The sequence below is a fragment of the Myxocyprinus asiaticus genome, chromosome 1 (genome assembly GCF_019703515.2).
Source record: "Myxocyprinus asiaticus isolate MX2 ecotype Aquarium Trade chromosome 1, UBuf_Myxa_2, whole genome shotgun sequence".
Taxonomy (NCBI): domain Eukaryota; kingdom Metazoa; phylum Chordata; class Actinopteri; order Cypriniformes; family Catostomidae; genus Myxocyprinus; species Myxocyprinus asiaticus.
Window position 1 is genome coordinate 58,320,379 of NC_059344.1, and position 19,517 is coordinate 58,339,895.

At 39.6% G+C, this 19,517-nt stretch overlaps 1 protein-coding gene across 1 annotated transcript in view; it reads left to right on the forward strand.

Annotated features, from left to right (window-relative positions):
- LOC127409580 (zinc finger homeobox protein 3-like) overlaps window positions 1-19,517 on the forward strand; it is a 213,905-nt gene that overhangs the window by 179,489 nt on the left and 14,899 nt on the right. Inside the window, exons 5-7 of the mRNA XM_051682970.1 lie at window positions 4,945-5,052; window positions 18,740-18,873; window positions 19,293-19,493. Of these exons, the coding sequence (XP_051538930.1) occupies window positions 4,945-5,052; window positions 18,740-18,873; window positions 19,293-19,493 (443 nt within the window). The remainder of the gene's footprint in view (window positions 1-4,944; window positions 5,053-18,739; window positions 18,874-19,292; window positions 19,494-19,517) is intronic.

A 19,517-nucleotide genomic window follows, 5' to 3' on the forward strand; every position in this document is an offset into this window, starting at 1 on the left:
CGCTATTGTCAATTATTACTAACCGTGCTGCATTTGGTGGATGGTTTTGGGAGCGCTCATTGAGCGTTCAAGTGTCGGTGACAGGACGTTGTGGCTGGTCTTGAAGGCAGTGGAGGCAGTGTTTTTCTGTGTGTTGTGGTTTAGAAGGGGGTCCTGTTTGGGGCGGCAGGGGCACGGACGTGGCCAGAGGAGTGCTGATATGAAGAGCGGACAAAGCGTGAAAGCCCCCAGCATGAAGCCTATGTCCCATTGTCCTACAGAAGCCTTCTGTCACTTTCATTTTACACCGCGCAGTTCAGAGTCAGGACAGCTTTGATATAGGGAAGGGGTGCGGGAGCGGATGATGGGGGGCCATAGGGGGGATTTTAAAAAAAGAAGGGGCAAGCAGGGGAGAGAGAGATCTGTGAGGTGTGAAATAAGATTGCGTTTTTATCCAACACTGCAGCGTTAAAGACAAGGAAGCTGTCTGTCTGTTGTGGGACAAATGAGGGGGAGAATGAGAGGTAGACGGAGAGTGGGTGATGTGGCCCTGCAGATTTGCAGTAGTATGTGCTGTGACACCTGGTTAAAATGATAACCAGTGCTTCGGTAATCCTAATGAGAATAATGAGAGAGGCAGCTGTTCAGAGGCAGACCAGCTCACAACACTCCACTTCGCTTTGGCTGGTGGAAGGTTGAGGGGAGGCAGGCCAAAGACTGCTTCAGATGCCCTCAACCCAATGCTCAATCTACAGAGGACCCGAAGCGCTTTTCAGGTACAGTTCATCAACGTAACTGTGTTTTAGGTAGTGGCAAGATGATTTCTGAAGAGTTAGATGCATGGTTTGTATGAATACACAGGCTTGCCTTTGGTCGGCTCGGGAGAGGCTGGAAGCAGCAGTGGTTAGCATGTATTATTTATTTGGCGGTTTGTGCCTGTCAGTATGATTAGTATGTGTGTAATCACTGTTCTATTGGGAAAATGGGGGAAGGCAGCATGGCCTCATCTGAAGGTAATCGTGCTGTCTTCCGAATCTCATCGCTGGCGCGCACTTCCTGTCTAGCATCTGCTTTTGTCATCTCCACATATTTCTCTGTCCGTGTTCTCTCTATATTTTTCTGTGCCTTTCTAACCTCTCTGCCTTCATCTGGTCTGTGTGTGTGTTACTGCATCTTCCAATCTCTTCTTCCTAGCTTGTATAGGGTGACACCTATAGGTCAATGTGAAGTACTGCGATCTGTTTATGCTGAGAGAAAGACTGTGTTGGGTGGGTGTTTTTTTAAGACATTGTACCCTGCAGAAAGTATGTGCTGCTGCAATTCTGGAACGTTATCAGGCGTCCACCGAGATGTCTGGGTTTGTCCTCTGTGCAAAATTAAAGTCCATTTTCTGTGTTCCACATCGAAATGTTGCAGTAATGTGTTTCCTCAGAGGACAGACGAGCATTGTAATTTCTGCCGCTGCGGTGGGCTTATTCTGCTGGCGTGATTAGATTAAGGCAAAAGTTTAATACCATCATACAAGGACGGGTTAATGAGGACAATTAATTATAGAGGCTAACCTTCAGGGTATTGTCCTTTTACATTTTTAGGATTTGGGTTAGCGAATGGCCTATCGCCATAGCTCCGAGTTATTCCTACTAATCAATTTCCAGGCCCGATCTATGACTGCATTTGGGTGGGTCCTTTTCATTTGTAGCTTACTCTTAAGGCCACTTGTGACCTTTCATTAATTATGACTGGCCCGAGTTTAATCATTGTGTACTGCCGTTTTGGCTCTGAGATTAGGAATGGGCACATTCATTTGTCTCCTAAAGACACACGGCCATGGGTGGAATTAAATGTCTACCTATCTGCATATTATGGGGGAAGGGTCAGCGTACAGTCGAGGAGCCGAGATGTTGATTAGAAAAGTAAATGAAAGAAGTGACGTGAGAGTGCGTATGCTGGGATGAGATTAAAGTTGACATTAATGCACGTTCCTTGTCTTATTGGAAAAGATTCATCAGTGCTTATTTTTTTTTACATTTTATAATCTTTCATCAAACTGTGATCACTTTCTCTGGCTCTAAAACAACTTTGCTTTTTGGGTGACGTCACCAATACCTCTTATTTTTCAACCACCTGTAATTAAAAAGCTACTTTTCACAGTCCAATCAAATAAAAATAACAAGAGCCAAATCAAATTTTTTTTGTCTCATTCAGTATGCTGTTTCACTCTGAAATCACATTATGGAAGTAAAATGGTTTGCAAACACTTTCATGTTGACTTGAAAAACTGGTCATAACGATTTTAGGGTGGCAGCTGTTACATGAAGCGTGAATAGAGTGAAAATGTGGATGGTGACTCTTCATAAAAAGAGAAAAAGAGAGAGGGACGTATTCAAGTATGCTAGAGAAGGAATTAGACACACTGGCAGCTCGTCAAGAGGTGTAAAATCTACCTGGGGATTATTTTGTAATCTGGCTGCTTCTGACTCCGTATCGTACAGTAATTCCCAGCAGTCTGGTGAAGGTGGATTTATCTAGACTGCAGCGCTTGGTGTGTTCCTTTTTCGCGTGTCCTGCCCATTTCTCAGCTCAACGCTCAGTAATGTTGGGTTATGGAGAATGGAAATTACCCGTTGCCTTGGGATCATAACAGAAACAGGCTCGTTTGTGTGAGAATGAAAATTTTGTATATGTATATTTAGCCAGATATTCCACACATGCCTACATTTAAAGAAGGAATCAGTGTGGTTAATATGGCCTTAACTGCATAATCCAGATTGCAATCAAATGCAAGGCTGAGAAGCTTCGTCTGCACTTGAAACAGGTGCAAAACAAGTGAGCATTGAATCATTCAGAGCTGTTTTTAGAACAGAATCCCTCAAAATGAGCTCAGAAACACCTTTATGAAATTAACAACAGTTCTGGTTTCCTACCTCCTCCTTCAAACCAGAAAACTGCACTCCTGTAGGGAATTATGCTGTAATTTTCCTGTTTCATACAAGGTGTTTTTGCAGTTAAGATGAAAAACAAGTCTTGTGTATTAGCACATATAGTTTTATAACCCTGTAGTGGTGTAAGCAAGACTCTGTATTGTTATTCTGGTGTTTTCGTATGAAATTACTTTAGATCTCCCAGAATGCCACAGTAAAAACCACAGCATATGTAGGCTTTAGCAAACGGTCTGCCCCAGTTGTGTTTCGTCTTGGTGCATCAATAATTAAACCAGCGCAACAAAATGCAGAATTACACACAGCAATCCACACAAGAGCATCAGATGTAAATGGCTGTAACTGCTCTACACACACTCATAGACGCACATACACAAATGGTTGCTTGTAGCACATTAAGTCAAGGAGATGGAAATGTTTAGAGATGTTGATGTATTACCCGCAGTGAAAGAGTTATGGCAGGGGCATTTATTAAATACGCCACTCCATGTTCATGCAGAGACCAAAAAAAGTGTTTTTGAAGAATGATGGATCGAGGTTGCACTTTAACAGTTCTAGAAACCGAACACTGATGAGAATAAACTTTAATGGATTGTGTGGCGGCTTTTGGAACTGGTTGGTCTCGCATTTGGGCGAGCTTCTAAAGTGGCTGGAATATTATTGGACAATAAAATCTGTTTTAAGTTAAGGGTTTGAATATTGTCGTAACAAGGCGATCTTTGCATTTGCTTTGAGCAATGAATATTTGAACAGGATATTTCAGTGGCCGTTTTTGTCCTGTCGATATATCGATAACCCACCTGGTAGAGGGCAGAGTGTACAGGGAGGCATTTTCAAAAGAACATTTAAGTACATTTGCTGAGAATTAGCTGACTTGTGTAATAACTGATAAGGCTTATTGACGACCACAGACTTAACTATTGCAAAATCAATGTTTGTGTGCTCTAGCCACGGTACTTTTAAACAAGCTCGGCACAGGAAAAGGGGTGCTCGGGGGGCACGAGGTGGGAATAAAAAGGATTGATGCCCTTTTTATTATCTGTTTTTCAGCATCTTCTCTTCGTTACTTACACATGGCATTATTGGAGATCCATTGTTGAGGGTTCACTGCCTTTAAATGGCCTAATATATTGAACGGGTGCTTTTAAGATGGTTACAGGGGATTTCTGCATTTGACTTGGCAAAATAAATTGAATAGGGGGCTGAGTTTTAAATATTTATGTTTTTCTTTCCCTGTTGCATTACCTTGGGTTTTAGAAATGAACGCAGACCGATATTGGTGAGCAACCTAGGGGCTGTAATTATGAACGCTGAGAGAGAAACACTGAGAAACTCTCCTTTCTCTCGAAACTCAAACAATTATTTTTCCTGTCTGCCTGCTCAGAGCCGCTGTGGAAAATGTGTGTATGTCTCAACCACATGTTTGCGGTTTGCTGCAGTTTTATGTTCGTATTAAACAGAGGAAGCCATAAAGATATTTGTGTCATGGTCCTGCATAAATGAAGAATTATAACTGTGGAGTTGGGCCCGTTTTTAAACGAGATCTCTTTAAAAACGATGGCATCACAAATATACGACATTATGAATATAGAAATCATGAGCGAAAAAGGGGGAAATTATAATGCTGCAAAAGAAGGTTATAGTGGAAAAATCACTGGAGTTACAAGCTTTTATTTTTCTAGAATTGTAATCATATAAAACCAATTGAAAGTATAAACATTATTAAGAGTATACAAGCTATATGTATATAAAAAATACAAGCTATATGTATATTTATATATATATTATGCTTGTATTTTTTATTCTATTAATTGTAATCATTTAAAAACCAAACCACTATGCTAATAGTCCAGCGTGGTAGGAGAGAGAAGCGCCTGCTCTCTTTGTCTCATAACCTTGTAAATGCTTGTCAGTGAATGTAATTGTTGCGTGCTCCTATAGAAAAAACGCTGCCGTCCCTTTAAGTGCTTCCACCAATTCTGATGAAGTGCTGATTTACATATCCCATCCTCTCCTCCCCCTTCAGGAGAGCTGAGTGAGGATGTGGAGGCTGCCAGTGAGACCACCACAGATCAGGAGGACCAAACCAAAGACAGAGAGAGTGGGGGGGAGAGGGAGCTCACCAAAGGGACAGGTAAGCCTTATCTTTCCAACTCACTATGAACAGGGATCAGTGTAACGGGGGGCTCATAGGTTTTAGGAGGGTTATATTACACACACACACACACACTGAGCAAATGTTAATATTCACAGCTGCAGTATTGTTGCTTATTCAATAATGTGATGTTTACTAGATAATATTTCGGTATCCTTTTAAGAAGCTCTATTTTATGTTTTTCCTCAAAATCAAGCTTAATTTAATATTTTATTTCTCACCCCTGAGAAATTAAGTTGGGATTTCCTGTGAAAATTAGCCTTGATTATAGCAAACCTGGTCAAGAACACAAGTCAGGGTCTGTGTAGAGAGTAACAGCACAGCCATGTGTCTAAACACATGTGACCGTATTGTGTGCCTCACACACACCACTGAAGAATGCTATCAGAGAAGAGTATTTTGCAGGCAGGGATGTGTGGGTGGGGTGGGGGGGTGCTATGGCAGGTGCAGGTGTCAGATTTCATACAGAGGTGTGGTTTAAAAGGAGGGGGGCTGCTTGGGTGTTGGACTGGAGTGGAGAGAGAGAGGCCTGTGGAGGTGTAAGTGGAGATTAGTGGTGCGTTGCTGTGTCGCTGATGTGCTGTGAAAGCTGCGAGGGCCTGCAGCACGTGTGTGTGAGGGACAGAGAGAGTGAAAGTCAGCCAGTCTGTGCTCTGCCTCTACAAACTTATGTGAAGAGTACGCATGTAGTGTAATGTATAGTGGGGTCCTAAAGCCAGAGACCACTAATGAAATGGTTTTTTCTTTCTTTTAAATTATACAATATTGCATAACAATTTGAACTAAAGTTGAATTTTAAAATGGGCATGAAGGTCCCCCTTTTTGCTTGAACTCTACAATGTGTGCAAGACCTGATGATCCATGTTATCCACCATAATTTGAAAATGTTCCAAAGAGCATCTTGTGTGCTTCAGTGGAAGCAAAGAAATCTGGACATTTATAAAAAGTGCAAAATTGTAAATAGTTTAAGTAGTTCTTACTCATTCTATGTCATAATGTTTACTTTTTCAAAATCTTTTTAAACAGCATTTCAAACGTAATTAGAATCATTTAAAGTATTACAGGTACCTCGGTAGCACTTGATTTTACAGTACTGTTCTACATTTATGTATTATATAATTACAACAACTACAGTAATTACTAGGTCCTAACCCTAAACCTAACCCCATCCCTAACCTTAACCCATATTAAGGACATGTAGTTACCTAATTTTACCTAATTTTACTTTAAGTATGCAGAAAGTGCACATACTGTAAAATAAAGTGTAACTGCTACCGTTACGCTGTCTCGCTGTAATTAGTCTTTTGTTTTACTATTAAAAGTATTAAAGTATTGTGTTTAATAAGAGTATCATGTTATTCTTTAATTACATAGTTCTAACAATTTTCTTCTGGGTTAAAAGCCACAGACAGGAAATCAGGTGTGGAGAGTGAGAGTTTTGACCAAGTATGTAAAAGAATGTTCAAGACTGAAAGGACTAGGCCTAGGGTTTGTACAGTCATGTTTTGGACACTTCAACATATCTCTCCATTTTGACGCTTTTTACAGTATCTGTATGTGTTTATGTGTGTATAGTTTAGACATTGAGCATTAGTTATGCTATTTGACAGGTGCATGCTGGTCTGAATGGTAGGCGTATATTTTTCTATCTTCCGTTTGCTACATTCACAAGGAGTTCAGTTCTTGTAAGTGTGTAGGCTGTTTGATTGGAAGGAGGAAGTAGTTAGGGCATGCACATGGCAAGAATGTGCTTTATTTTTTTTACTACACCTGTGAAAGAAAATGACTTGATTCCTCACAATTTGCTTCAACAACAAAAAAGAAAAACAATTGCAGTTTTTTGCATTGGCAATTTCTTTTTTTTTTTTTTTTTTCAAAACAGCAAAAAAGTTTATCTGAGCATTTGAAGGCAAGTCTTTTAAAACCCTTTTTTTTTATTATTATTATTTTTTGACTTTCATTTTAAATGAGGCAGAGTTGTTTGTGCACTTTGAGCGAGTGCCACTCGCCTTTTGATGGGGAGAAATAATGATATGCATCGCTTGCCTGAAAATGACTAAAAGTATATTTTAACACATCAAAATAAAGCACTTTAAAAAGCATTAAAATGAGCTGCTTGATTAATAATTCAGCCGTACCTGTGGTGCCGAAGAAGACGACTCTTCGCATTAGGAGCACTTCGTCTTTTTCTGAAAGGCATGCGATTTGATACAAGAATATTCAATTCCTTTCCTCCCCCTGTCAGTTACTAATCACCAAATAAGTGTGTTTCTGTGTTTTCACAAAAGAAAGATGTGCTTGCATATGAAAAATTTAAAGGCTTCCCAGCAGCTTATTAGGAATGCTTAGTTAAAAATAGCGTGCATTAGGGAGCCAGATCTTGGGTGCCATTTGATGTCTTGAGGAGAGGTGGAGAGGGGAGGATGGAGTGATGGGGTGGCAGTGGAGGAGTGAAACCTGGCAGTGTTGTGATCTAAGATACCGGTGCTGCTTTAATGGAAGCTTTTTTATATTCAACTTGTTTGCAACTCAGTTTTATGATTGACGGACAGCGCACCATGAGACAATGTTAGGAGAGGACTTCTGAACCCTGGCTAGACAGTAACTGGAATTCTTTTAGTAAACAGAGGGCTCTTGTTTTGGCTGCAGATTGTCTGAGAATGTGTCAATGGTGAGTTGCTGGACTCGGCTGCGCCAGCGACGTGGGTAACCTGTTATTTAAAGGCATGTATCCATGCGGATTTGAATCACACTTGGGCTGTTATAAAGGTCTGTCATTAGGGAAGTTTTTCCTCTTATCCTAGTCATGCAAACATTGAGTGTTGCAACATGTGGCTGTTTTACAGATGACACTCAAGTTGAGCTTATTAGCACCACCAGCCAGCAAAACATCTTTCAAGTTAAGCTGTAACCCATTTGATGGGTCTTTTTATGAACTGAAAGCATAAAGCACAATTCATTAAGAGTATTTAGAGAGAGTTCATGTTGGATATGCATCTGTTAAGTGTGTCATTTGGGACTTTTGTCTTTAAACAACTAGGCAATCTGAAACAAATATGAGAATAACAGTGAATAATACAGAGGTTCTCCTTTTAAAAAAAAAAAACATGTTCTTACTCTGTATTTTTGTCTTGTTTTGGAGTACAACATACTAAACAGTCTAAACATCCTTACCACAAGATTCATTTACTTATTTGCGGGTAAGAAATAAAATCAAAATTCAATCATTCTTAGGTTATTTCACTTCTTAAGTTTCTAGTTTTAAGGATATTTACATATACTCACGACAAAAAATACTGATTTTTTATTTATTTATTTATTTTTTGCTATGTAATCATGTTTCATGGAGTGTAAGAGGAAAGTCACAGAAAACTGCTAGATTTGGATATTATTTGAAATCTTTCTAATTTATTGAACAGTAAATATGGTGGTGGCAAAGTTGCAATTGAAGCTACCTTTCTCAATTCCAGGCATATCTAATAATAAATCTATGAAATATTTATAGGAGAGCCCCAATCTGTGGAGTGAGCTGAGGTAGCATTAGTGAAATGGGGTGACTGGGTGGTAGAGGGGACCCTGTCTTTATTAAAGCAATAGGTGTATATATATTCAGAAAATAAGGTTGGAGGGACTAACAGATGGAGAGAGGGGAGGAGATGTGGCAAGGTGGAGCCGAAAAAGGAGAGCAGGATTGTTAATACACTTAAAGGCCTGGAGAACGACCACAATGTGATTTGACATGTTTAACATAAATTTATAGGGGAGGAGGTGGAATTGAGCTGGTAAAAGAGTAGGGGGTTCTGCAGTTTGCATCAGGTTTATGAATAATTCCTCTCACCCCACTCCCCCACCTCCAACTTTCAAATTACTGGGGTTATAGCGAGAGAGAGAAAAAATAATCAGACGCAGGTCAGCCGCATTCTGACATAAATGCGGCAGCCTCTCCAAATCGTTCCTATCTCTTTTGCCTTATAAATTTACTTAAATGGATGAATCCCAGTGATTGGATGCATAGGGTGTGTGTGAGGTAGTGTGTGCATGCACATGCCAGAATTGCAGAGAGAGAGAGAGAGAGAGAGTGAGAGAGAGATGAGAAAATAGATAGCAGTGAGAATGACAGCTAAATAATTGTCCTCTGACTACAAGGTGAACATTAGCACCCCCTGGACGCAAAGGAAGTGTAGTACAAGACGAGCTAATTCAAGCGTTAATTCAAAGCCTTGATGTCCATCAATACATTTTACAGGAGTTGATATGGAAAGGCAGGACTCTAGCCGTGACATGTTATAATCGCAGTAAACGAAAGCCTAGCTCTCAGGGCAGTCAGCTGACTGCATGAATATCGCAGAAGAAATGGTACAAATACAGATGAAAACTCTCATCATTTTATGACAGCATAATGATTGTATCATCCTAAAGGTGTTTTAAAATAAATTTACTGGGTAGTGAAATATTCTGAAAACCACATGCTAAAATTACTTAACAGCACACCCTCTCTGCAATGAAGCATCAATCAACACTTTTTTAAAAGAGCCAGATGTGTTTGCATATTCATATTGTACCTTCTGAAAGCTTGTCATCCCTTAAATTAAAATTATATTTGTCTTTGAGACTAATAGGCTGTAAATTGTCCTTGTTTGTGTGCCAACACTCAGAGAGATCTGTGTTTATGAGTTTTACTCCCTATATTCTAATTGGCATGCCAGAGAGAGTTGCTTGTGTGTGTATGTGTATGTCAGTGTGTGTACAGTATGTCCTCTAAAGGTGATTGCAATGCTAGCTTCTGCTTAGCATCACAAGATTAATAATATGTCTACTAATTGATATCTCCTTTTAATTTCTTCATTTTAAATTTGCCTTAGTAGCAGTCACGCCTGTGGGCCTACACAGGCAATTCAATGCAGAGCCATGGAGGTGGTCCCTTCATTTAATAGTGGGTTATACACAGAGGGAACAGTGATATGATAAGCCATAATATGGAGTGGCGTAGGCAGTAGGCTTTGGTTGTAATTTTCTTTATTTGAAATTAATTGATGCAGAGTAATTACCTGAGAAATATTAGGTGAAATGGAATACAGCCCTTTGTTGCTCAGGGCACCTACGTAGCCTGCAGATTAAAAAGAGGGAGGGGATTAGCAGAAAAAGATAATATTCAGTTATTGTTAACAGAGGAAAAAGTGAATGACATGTAGCACTGGGGAGTTGGACTGTTCCTCCGTACTAATGGTTAAACAGATGAGGCTTTGGGAGGAGAACCAGCTTGTGTCTTGAGAAATGGGGGGAAAGGTGTCCCTGTGATGTCTGGGAGGAAAAGAGATGGACAGAGAAGGCTATTGCAAAGGAGAGCTGGAGAAAGGATAGAGTTGATTGGCTGTTGCTTTTTGAGGTAGGGAATTGGTCAGGTAAGGACAAATCATAGGAGACAGGACTAGATAAGGTAAGGAGGAATTGGGAGGGAGCAGATATTTAGAAGCAACCGACCATCTGATGTGTCCCATGCCTTCTTTGGAAGCACATTTGCATTTATACATTTGGTAGATGCTTTATCCGAAGCAAACCGTTCCATTCCCTGGGAATTGAATTTATAATCTTGATGTTGCTGTTGTCTTTACAGCAGTTACAGGGCCAAGCATAACACTAAGCGCATTGCAAAGAGTTACAAAGGACTTTAAAGGCACTAAAGAACTTTTAGACTAGCCCAGGTGGGATTCGAACACGTAACCTTTGGGGTACTAGCCCAGAATTTTTTGCCACACCACCTACACATATCTGGAGATCTCTGCTGAGATTTTGCCAGGGCACATGCTGCTCTCTGTTTGCCAGGAGAAATCTTTTTCAAGATATTTCCCTGTCTACCCACTTTCAATATAAATTTAGTCTCATAGGATATGACTTCCCAAGGACACAGGGGTAATGACATGATGGCAGCTATGGTTGGTTGCATTTGAAGACACTTTCAGTGGTATAAGATAGGGGTGTAACAATCCATCGATCTGGATTTATGTATCGATCAAATAACCAATGATGTGATTATCATTGAAGCAACTCTATAAATTGGATGGCAAGTGCCATGTGACGCAGCAACGTAGCACCTGGAAAGAAACATGGAAATCTTATACTGTCCTGTCAGACTGGATTTTCACTTTTCAGAGAGCTCAATACAATTTTCAGATTATATTTTGGTTGCAATTGTGAGTTAATAGAAATGTAACTGATTGTGTAAAATAGGCAAACATTATAATTTCTTATACAAGGAATACAAGGCTCTCTGGAATACTCAGTTCTGATCAATGGGGCCATCTAGCGGTTTGATATTTCTCAGTAACAACCGCACATCCACGTATCAGACTGCTCATCCAGGTATTTGCGAGCCATCTTTCCTGCTTCTCGGATCACTCTGCAATCTCTACAAGTAAGCTAATAAAATTCTTTGAACTCAAATGAATGTTTCATGTACATTTATTTATTTGGCAAGTAGTCTTATAATAAGATTCATAATGAGCAGTCAGACGTTCATTAATTACAAAATAAACACCCACAGAACTCTGATGCAAACCGGAGTTAGATTTTAGCTGTTCAGCGATTTCTTTCTTCTCACATAATTACATAATTTCAAACCAAATCACTATACAATGTCCATGTATTTATTTGGTTAGTAGCCTTGCAATAAGCAGGATAATGTAAAGTCAGGTTGTTATCGCAAAATAAACCCCTTTAGGGTGATATAAGACCCCCCTGCTTCGAGTCGGGATCCTGATCACCCTTTCTGGGTTTATTTTGCGATATCAACCAGCTTACTGTACAATATCCCTTACATATCGATCGCAGGCCCCTGAATCGAATCAAATCAAAAGCGCATCGCAGCAGACTTTGAGGTATCAGCAAACATCGGATCGCTGGCTAAGCGAATCGATATAAGATTGTATCATCTAGAAACTTTTGATTTAAACCACTAGCCTAAGACTTGTTGCATTATTGCTGACATGCTTGTGTCAGTTGAACACTTGTGTGGTGCCACCCTTCCATGAAAGCATTTTGATTGAGAGAGAGCAAGCACTCAGCATTGACAGCCTTCCCCTGCCTGGCTGAGAAATGCTATTCTGCTCTGGGAGGTTAGAAAAGGTGCCAAAGTCCAATTCACTTACGGGACACTCCAGAACAAAGACCTCCTGCTTACGGAAAAGGCCCATGAATTAATAATCACCTAATTGACTTAAGACTATTTTCCCTCCTTCTCCTCAGGCTTTTCTGATGTCATATGAAAGTTGGGGCATTGTGGCTGACTCTGTGGGCATTGCTGCAAGCGCAGGCTACTGCTGAATGGTAGAATTGAGGTCAGATGTACAGATATTACATTAGGATGCTTTTGAATAGGGCAATGGGGGAAGGCACTGTGTGCATAGTCAGGGTTATGTAGTTCCCACACCAGTCCTCTTGACCAAAATGTTGTGGGTTTTGTAAAGAGGAAAATAATTCCAGAGAGAGAATTTTGTATGTAATGTAGTGAAACAGTGTTTCTGTGAGGAATAATGCTAGATATGTCTTGTCAAAATATCAGTGCTATCAGTGCTAATGTACACAAGGTATAGATTATTCAAATTATATTTGTCCAGTTTGAGATCATTTTCATCAGCAGATATATGACTACTTTCAGATTGTGTGTTTGTGTTACCGGTTATTTGTCTTTGCTCATATTGGACCATCTCATTTGTATCAACCGAATTTTGGCCATATTGAGGTTATTGGTATCAGTTGATTTTTGGCCATTTTGAGGTTATTTGTATCAGATTATATTGTGCCATTTTGAGGTTATTCATATTGGGCAATATTTTGCCATTTTAAGGTGGTTTGTATTGGCCGATGATGGGCAGCTAGTAAACAGAAAGCAGCACATTTTATTTCTTTTTTTTTTTTCTGTTTTGAATTTGTAGTAAATAATTTGTATTAATACATTTTACACATTTCACAAATGTATAATTTTATTGTATCATGTACTGCACATATCTCTGTATTATACTAGCCACTGGTCACCGTGTTCTCAAGATATAAACTTTTACCTGTATTGGTCAACCACTAGTACACAATGTTCAGTGCTCTGAGCCAGACACACACACAGTCAATTTCATGAGCAGGAACCAGAGAGAGGAGGGGGAGGGGGGGGGGGGTCTGGTCATGGTCCCTAATAATGGATCTGACCTGCTCAGATGTCGAGCTGTGTTCCCGCAGCAGCCCAGCCGTGTGAACACACGCATTGTACATGCCAACAGTCCCTTCTCTGCCTGTTTATTGGTCTCCATTTTGTTCCAGCATGCTCTGTTTGATGATGTTTTCTTCCCCGCGTTCTCCCTGCATCTCTTGACAACAGAAAACAGGATATGGTAGTTGGCTTTAGTCATGGGGGTTTGGTGGCAGAAGTGGGTTTTTGGGGCTTTTTTAAAGCAAACAATTGATCAGATTTATGGAGTCCTAACAGGGCGTGACAATGTGAGCCTGTGCCCAGAGGCAGCCCTCCCCTCCACACATGTGCTGTAGGCCCCCAGCAGGCAGCTGCTCCCCTGACCTCACACTATTCAGTAGAAATTGTCAATTACACAGAATTCACAATGAAAAATTTACTGATAATACTGCAGTAGTGTTCTTAACCCCTCTGCAAGGATACTTGGAGTGTAGGACAGTTGTTTTGTAGACGTATTTGCATGCATTTAGCAAAACTCAAATCATATTATGGTATGGAAATTATGTGCCTTATTTTTTTTTTTTTTATTTCTTAGCCTAAGGACTAAGAGCTGTCCAACATTATTCTCTCCACTGCCCTGACAGACAACAACAGACTTATTCAGAAGCTCTGTTAGTTATGAGGAAAAAATCTTTCTATAGGTTTTCTGAGCAGCTTTAAGCCATCTGGTCTATTCTTATGGACTAATTTAGCATTGTTACCCTAGTTTACACCAAAATACCAATGTTACATCTTTAAATCATAATAAATTATTATTCCACGAATGTCCTTCAAACAGTTTGAAAAGCTTTCTTAATCTTTGTCATTTCATTAAATTTTCTTTTTTATGACAGTGATGGCTAATAAAGAAAAACCTTAGTAACTATTAGGGTTCCCACTGTCAACCTTGAAATATCAGGGAATTTTTAAAATGAGATTTCCAGGGCTGGAAATTAATAAAATCTTAGTCATTGAAATTTCTATAGGAAATGAGGGAATATACTGTCTATTTATTTGTAGTTATGTTCAGCTCTAAAAATTTTTAGTCGGCTAGAGATTTGTTTTTAAATAACTTTTAATAAAGGGATTTTTAAAAACCCTTAACCAGTATTGATGAACTATAAAAGAACTCATGGAAATTAATTGGTAAAAAACTGTAGGAACACTGAACAATGGGATTTTGGCAGAAAATATGGTTCAAAATATGGTACAGTTTTAGGAGGATCAGGCTGAGGAACATCCTTTTCATATACAATGTTTTTGTACTGTATATGGCACGGTGTTATTTGCAGTCCTGTATCAACTTTTTTTGTTGGTGCTGGAACAATATTTCTACGGAGTGCAAATAGCTTCTGCCACACAGGGCAGCTATTTGCACCTCAATAGTCTGGTGGAATCACAGAAATATACAACAAACCAACCAATAGATTTTGCTGCAGTGGCATGGGGTGTAAAGAATGTCAGAGGTGGGTAGTAACGCACTACATTTACTTCGTTACATTTACTTAAGTAACTTTTTGTTTTTACTCAAGTAAATTTCTAATGAAAAAAATTTACTTTTACTTCATTACAATGGGCGGTGTTCCTGTCGTTACATTACTTCATTTAACACCAAGACGAGCTGATATTTCAAGATTAAAATTGCAGCTCCAACTTAAGGCAAAAAATTACAAATATTGATCCGTTTCTCACCCACACCTAACAAATCACTTCTGAAGATTTAACTACTGGAGCCTTATGGATTACTTTAATGCTGCCTTTATGTACTTTTTGGAGCATTACAATTTTGGCACCCATTCACTTGCATTGTACTGACCTACAGAGCTGAAATATTCTTCTAAAAATTTGTGTTCTGCAGAAGAAAGTCAGTCATACATATCTGGGATGGCATGAGGGTGAGTAAATGATGAGAGAATTTTCATATTTGGGTGAACTATCCCTTTAAAGCTCATAATTTAATATTCTGTCATCATTTCCCAACCCTCATGTTGTTCCAAACCCTTATGACCTGTATTCAGTGAAACACAAAAGATGTTAGACAGAATGTTACAGACTGACAGTCTCAGTCACCATTCACTTTCAAAATATAGAGGGAAAAAATTGTGACTCAGGCAAGCATTCTGTCTAATATCTCCTTATTGTGTTGCATGGAAGAAAGAAAGTCATACAGGTTTGGAACAACATGATGGTGAATGATGACAGAATTCCCATAAATAATAATAATAATAATTCTACAATACATGTTAAATGTGTATTACGTAATGGAATATAGGGGAGTTAACGTCCATTATGTCAATTGTGAAAGTAACGAGTTACTCACTACCTGAGTACTCTTTTAATTGGATACTTTCTTACTCTTACTCAAGTAATTATTTATGTTAGTACTTTTACTTCTACTTGAGTAATATATATTTTTTTAAGTAATTGTACTTTACTTGAGTACACTTTGGCTACTCTACACACCTCTGGTGAATATGTACCGTTGTCCTAGTGACCGCAGTTCGAATACCTTTTTTTTTTCTCACTCTTTTCCCCATCCGATTTCCTGTTTCCACTCTTAATATTTCCTTTACTTAAAATAGTAGATAAAAATGAATATAAATGTTGATTTAATTGCAGTGATTTGGTCACTGTGAATGTTGGGGAGTGCAGAGAAGAGTTTGATCCAGAGGTGGGGTCTGTCAATTGCACTCATTTCCACGTGAAACCATGGTTACTGTGGTAAAAACAAGGTTATTTTTTCTAAGGCAAGGTTAAGGTTAAGTTTAGGGGTAGAGGTTAATGTAGTGTGTCTGTGGGGCTCTAAATAAACACAATAAACACACTGCAATGAAGCACATACTGAATGTTAGTATTTAAATATGGGTGCATATAGTATCTGACACTATTTGCACCAGGGTGCAATTATTATCTACCATTATTTGCACCAGGGTTGGGGTGCAAATAATAACCTGCACCATTTGCATTGGGGTGTAAATAGCATATACCATTAATTGCACCAGGGTGCAATTAGCATCTGTCATATTTCCATTAATGAATCTTAGCCCTAACCTTAAATATATTTAAAATCAGAGAGAAATTATTGATTGATAAGAATTTTACTGAAGTCACTAGCCCTTACCCTCAGCCTAACCATTTTTGGTTGATAGTGCTGTTATTCCAAGACCCACAAAAATGTTGATCCAGTAAAATGCCCTACCAAGTTACCTGAAAGGGGGCTTCTTGAATGTGGTTCTGATGGGCAGAGGATAGGAAAAGGAGAGGAAAAGCTTGCGTATAGCCACAGACTCTGTCACTGTCGGTAGAATCAAGTGGTCAGCACAGTGCCAGGAGGGAGAGTGGAGGTTAATGGCAACGAATGGGAGGGTTCTTTGTTTAACATTTCCTTTGTTTATTGGTGGATGTGTCTAATGGGATTGGCCATGACTGGATCTAATAGGGCAGTAGTGTCTGATTGGAGAAGTATCTTGGGACAGCAGCAGGCAGCGTTCCCCAAAGCAGAGCCCCCCACTAAAGCCAGCGCTCAGCTGCCCCTGCCCTGATTGGACCTGACACTTTAATGTCCACCCGTGGAACATGGTCAGCCCTGCTTAACCTAACCCCCACACACCCCTCCCCACAATCCCCTGCTCTCAATTTGCCCTCTCAGGACTGGACAAATTATGCCAAATTTAACTCTTTATGGCCTCTTTATGGGTTGGCGAGAGAGAATGTGGGCGTCTTAAGTTTTACACTGAATTCTTTCCCCTGAGCAGCCTGAACGGCACGTCCACTGGACCCCTCTCTGGCTTAGAATGGATTTGGTTTACTATATGAGCCGATTATTTTTACTTGGCGCTCTGATACCTTTCTGTATTGCCACCTCTATTTGGTTTGTCTTCTGTGTCTTTGTCACTCTCTTTCTTTGTTTGTATCACACTCTATTTCTCTCTGCCCTTTTCTTTCTTTTTTCCTATTACTTTTTTCTTCTTCCTTTTTTCAAATATACAGATACATTCTTTTTGGCTAAGCTCTGGCTCCTCTGTTGTTATGGTTCGCTCTGTGAGTGTGAATATAGAAACCGGGGAAACATCACAATGCATGTTAATGGCTGAGCAGATTGCATTTAAAGAATTAGTTGTGTGAACTGCTTTATCTGCTCTCTGAACACTTGAGTTTCCAGTGACTGCAACTAGCACAATTAACACTTATGTTTAGCGTGAGCAGATATCTTAGAATAATTCGCCCTGGAATATACACATTGTCTTGTATATACATCTTGAACAAATCGTGCCATTTCACAAACATTAGTATGCCACATTCTGAAGAAAAGTGCTCTGTTAGCCTAGCATTACTTCTGTAGTCTGTTCAGACTGTGAGGAATTTCTAGCATTAATATATTTTTAAGTATTATGTTATATTAGTTAGCCTTTCCTAATAGTTGTATATTCTGTTCTAACCCTGTATTCAGTAGTTCACTATTTTAATAGTTTACCCCAAAAATGAAGACCCTGCCATCATTAACTCATCCTCATGATGTTCCAAACTCATATGACTTTGTTCTGTGGAACACAAAAGGAGATGAAAGGCAGAATGTCAGTCTGAATCACCATTCACTTACATTGTATAGAAAAAAAAGGCAGTGTAAGCGTTTCTCTTTTGTGTTCCATAGAAGAAAGTTACATGGATATGGAACGATGGATGAGGGTGAATAAATTATAGAATTTTCTTTTTTGGGTGAAATATTACTTTAGCTTGTTCTCAAAGAGGTATTTCAATGAAAACTACAATGTAATGTAACAAGAAGCACATGCAAATCTAGATGTACAGAAAACCAAAATAAACAGGCAATACTTTCGTATTCCAATGAGAACCGTGAGTATGCAAGGAAGAAGAATTAAAATAGGAACCAGAGCAGAACTCTTTCTTCTTGATGTAGTTTGAAGCCGCCTGTGGTATATTCAAGACTTCTCAAGTTGGGTGAATCCCGTAGCTGACGCCACACTTCAAACGGCTTCATCTAAGAGTGCATGTATCCAAAAGCTGCTCACCATGGCAAACTAATGTTTTGATTAGACGTCTATAGCTGTGTCTGATGTCCTAAACATCCAACATAGGAAGAGACAAGCCGTCAAATCACCCGCACGCTGCCTCTTCTAAGTGCCATGGGAGGAGCAGTTTAAAGACTACGTTTGGTTTTGAGGGGGAGCAGCCTGGCTGAGCAATATACCGGCTGGTCTGATTCCTGTTAAATGCCTTTATATAACGCTTAAGACATAATAAATATATATACTGTATACAGTATATAGCAAAAAATAAATACATTTTTAACTCTATAAATTGCAGTAGTACTGCAATCATGCTGCAGTTAATTTGTGTAAGGCCTGGAATATTGATCGATTTCATACCACTGTCTACCAAGTTTGTGCCCTGTTTTGACAAGTATGCTTTTTTTCTGTGGGTCTATGGCAGGATCCAACCAGTCGGAGAGGGATCAGACGGATTCCCCAGTCCCCTCCAAGCGGCCTTCCTCAAGGTCGGAGACAGCGGAAAGCCCCCTCTCATCGAAGAGACCCAGGACAGCTGAGAAGAGCAGTGCAGAGCAGGTAAGAAGGATAATTTACAGTCTGTTTGTCTAAACTAGATTCAAATAGACCTCATCTAATCCCCAGGCATGTAGATCTCATTAACTGTGCCCATTAATTAACAAAACATCCAAGGATGTTGTTCTCAGCCATTTTTTAATGTTGAATATTAGAATGTGGCTGGCCCTTTTGAATTATGCATGCACTTCTTTTCTAAAAAAATATTACATTTCTCCGTCTTTTTGCTGCTCTTGCAATGCTAATTGTGCAAAAAAGGGAAAATCAATATGATATTTGACTGATGAGAGCTCTTTGAAGTGTCTGCCTCTCAGAGTAGCACACTGCTCTCTGCATGGGAGTGATACCAGCTTTGCTTTACCCTTGATTTTCCCACTTTTCTCAAGAAGCTAACATTCTTACTCTCTCATCTCATTGTGCAGATGTACCAGTGCCCCTACTGCAAATTCGGCAACACAGATCTGAACCGTCTCAGAATGCACGTGATGACGCAGCACTCAGTGCAGCCCATGTTCCGCTGCCCGCTGTGCCAGGACATGCTTAACAACAAGGTCCACCTGCAGTTCCACCTCACCCACCTCCACAGCGTGGCACCAGACTGCGTTGACAAGCTTATTGCCACTGTAAGTCTACAATTACTACAGAAG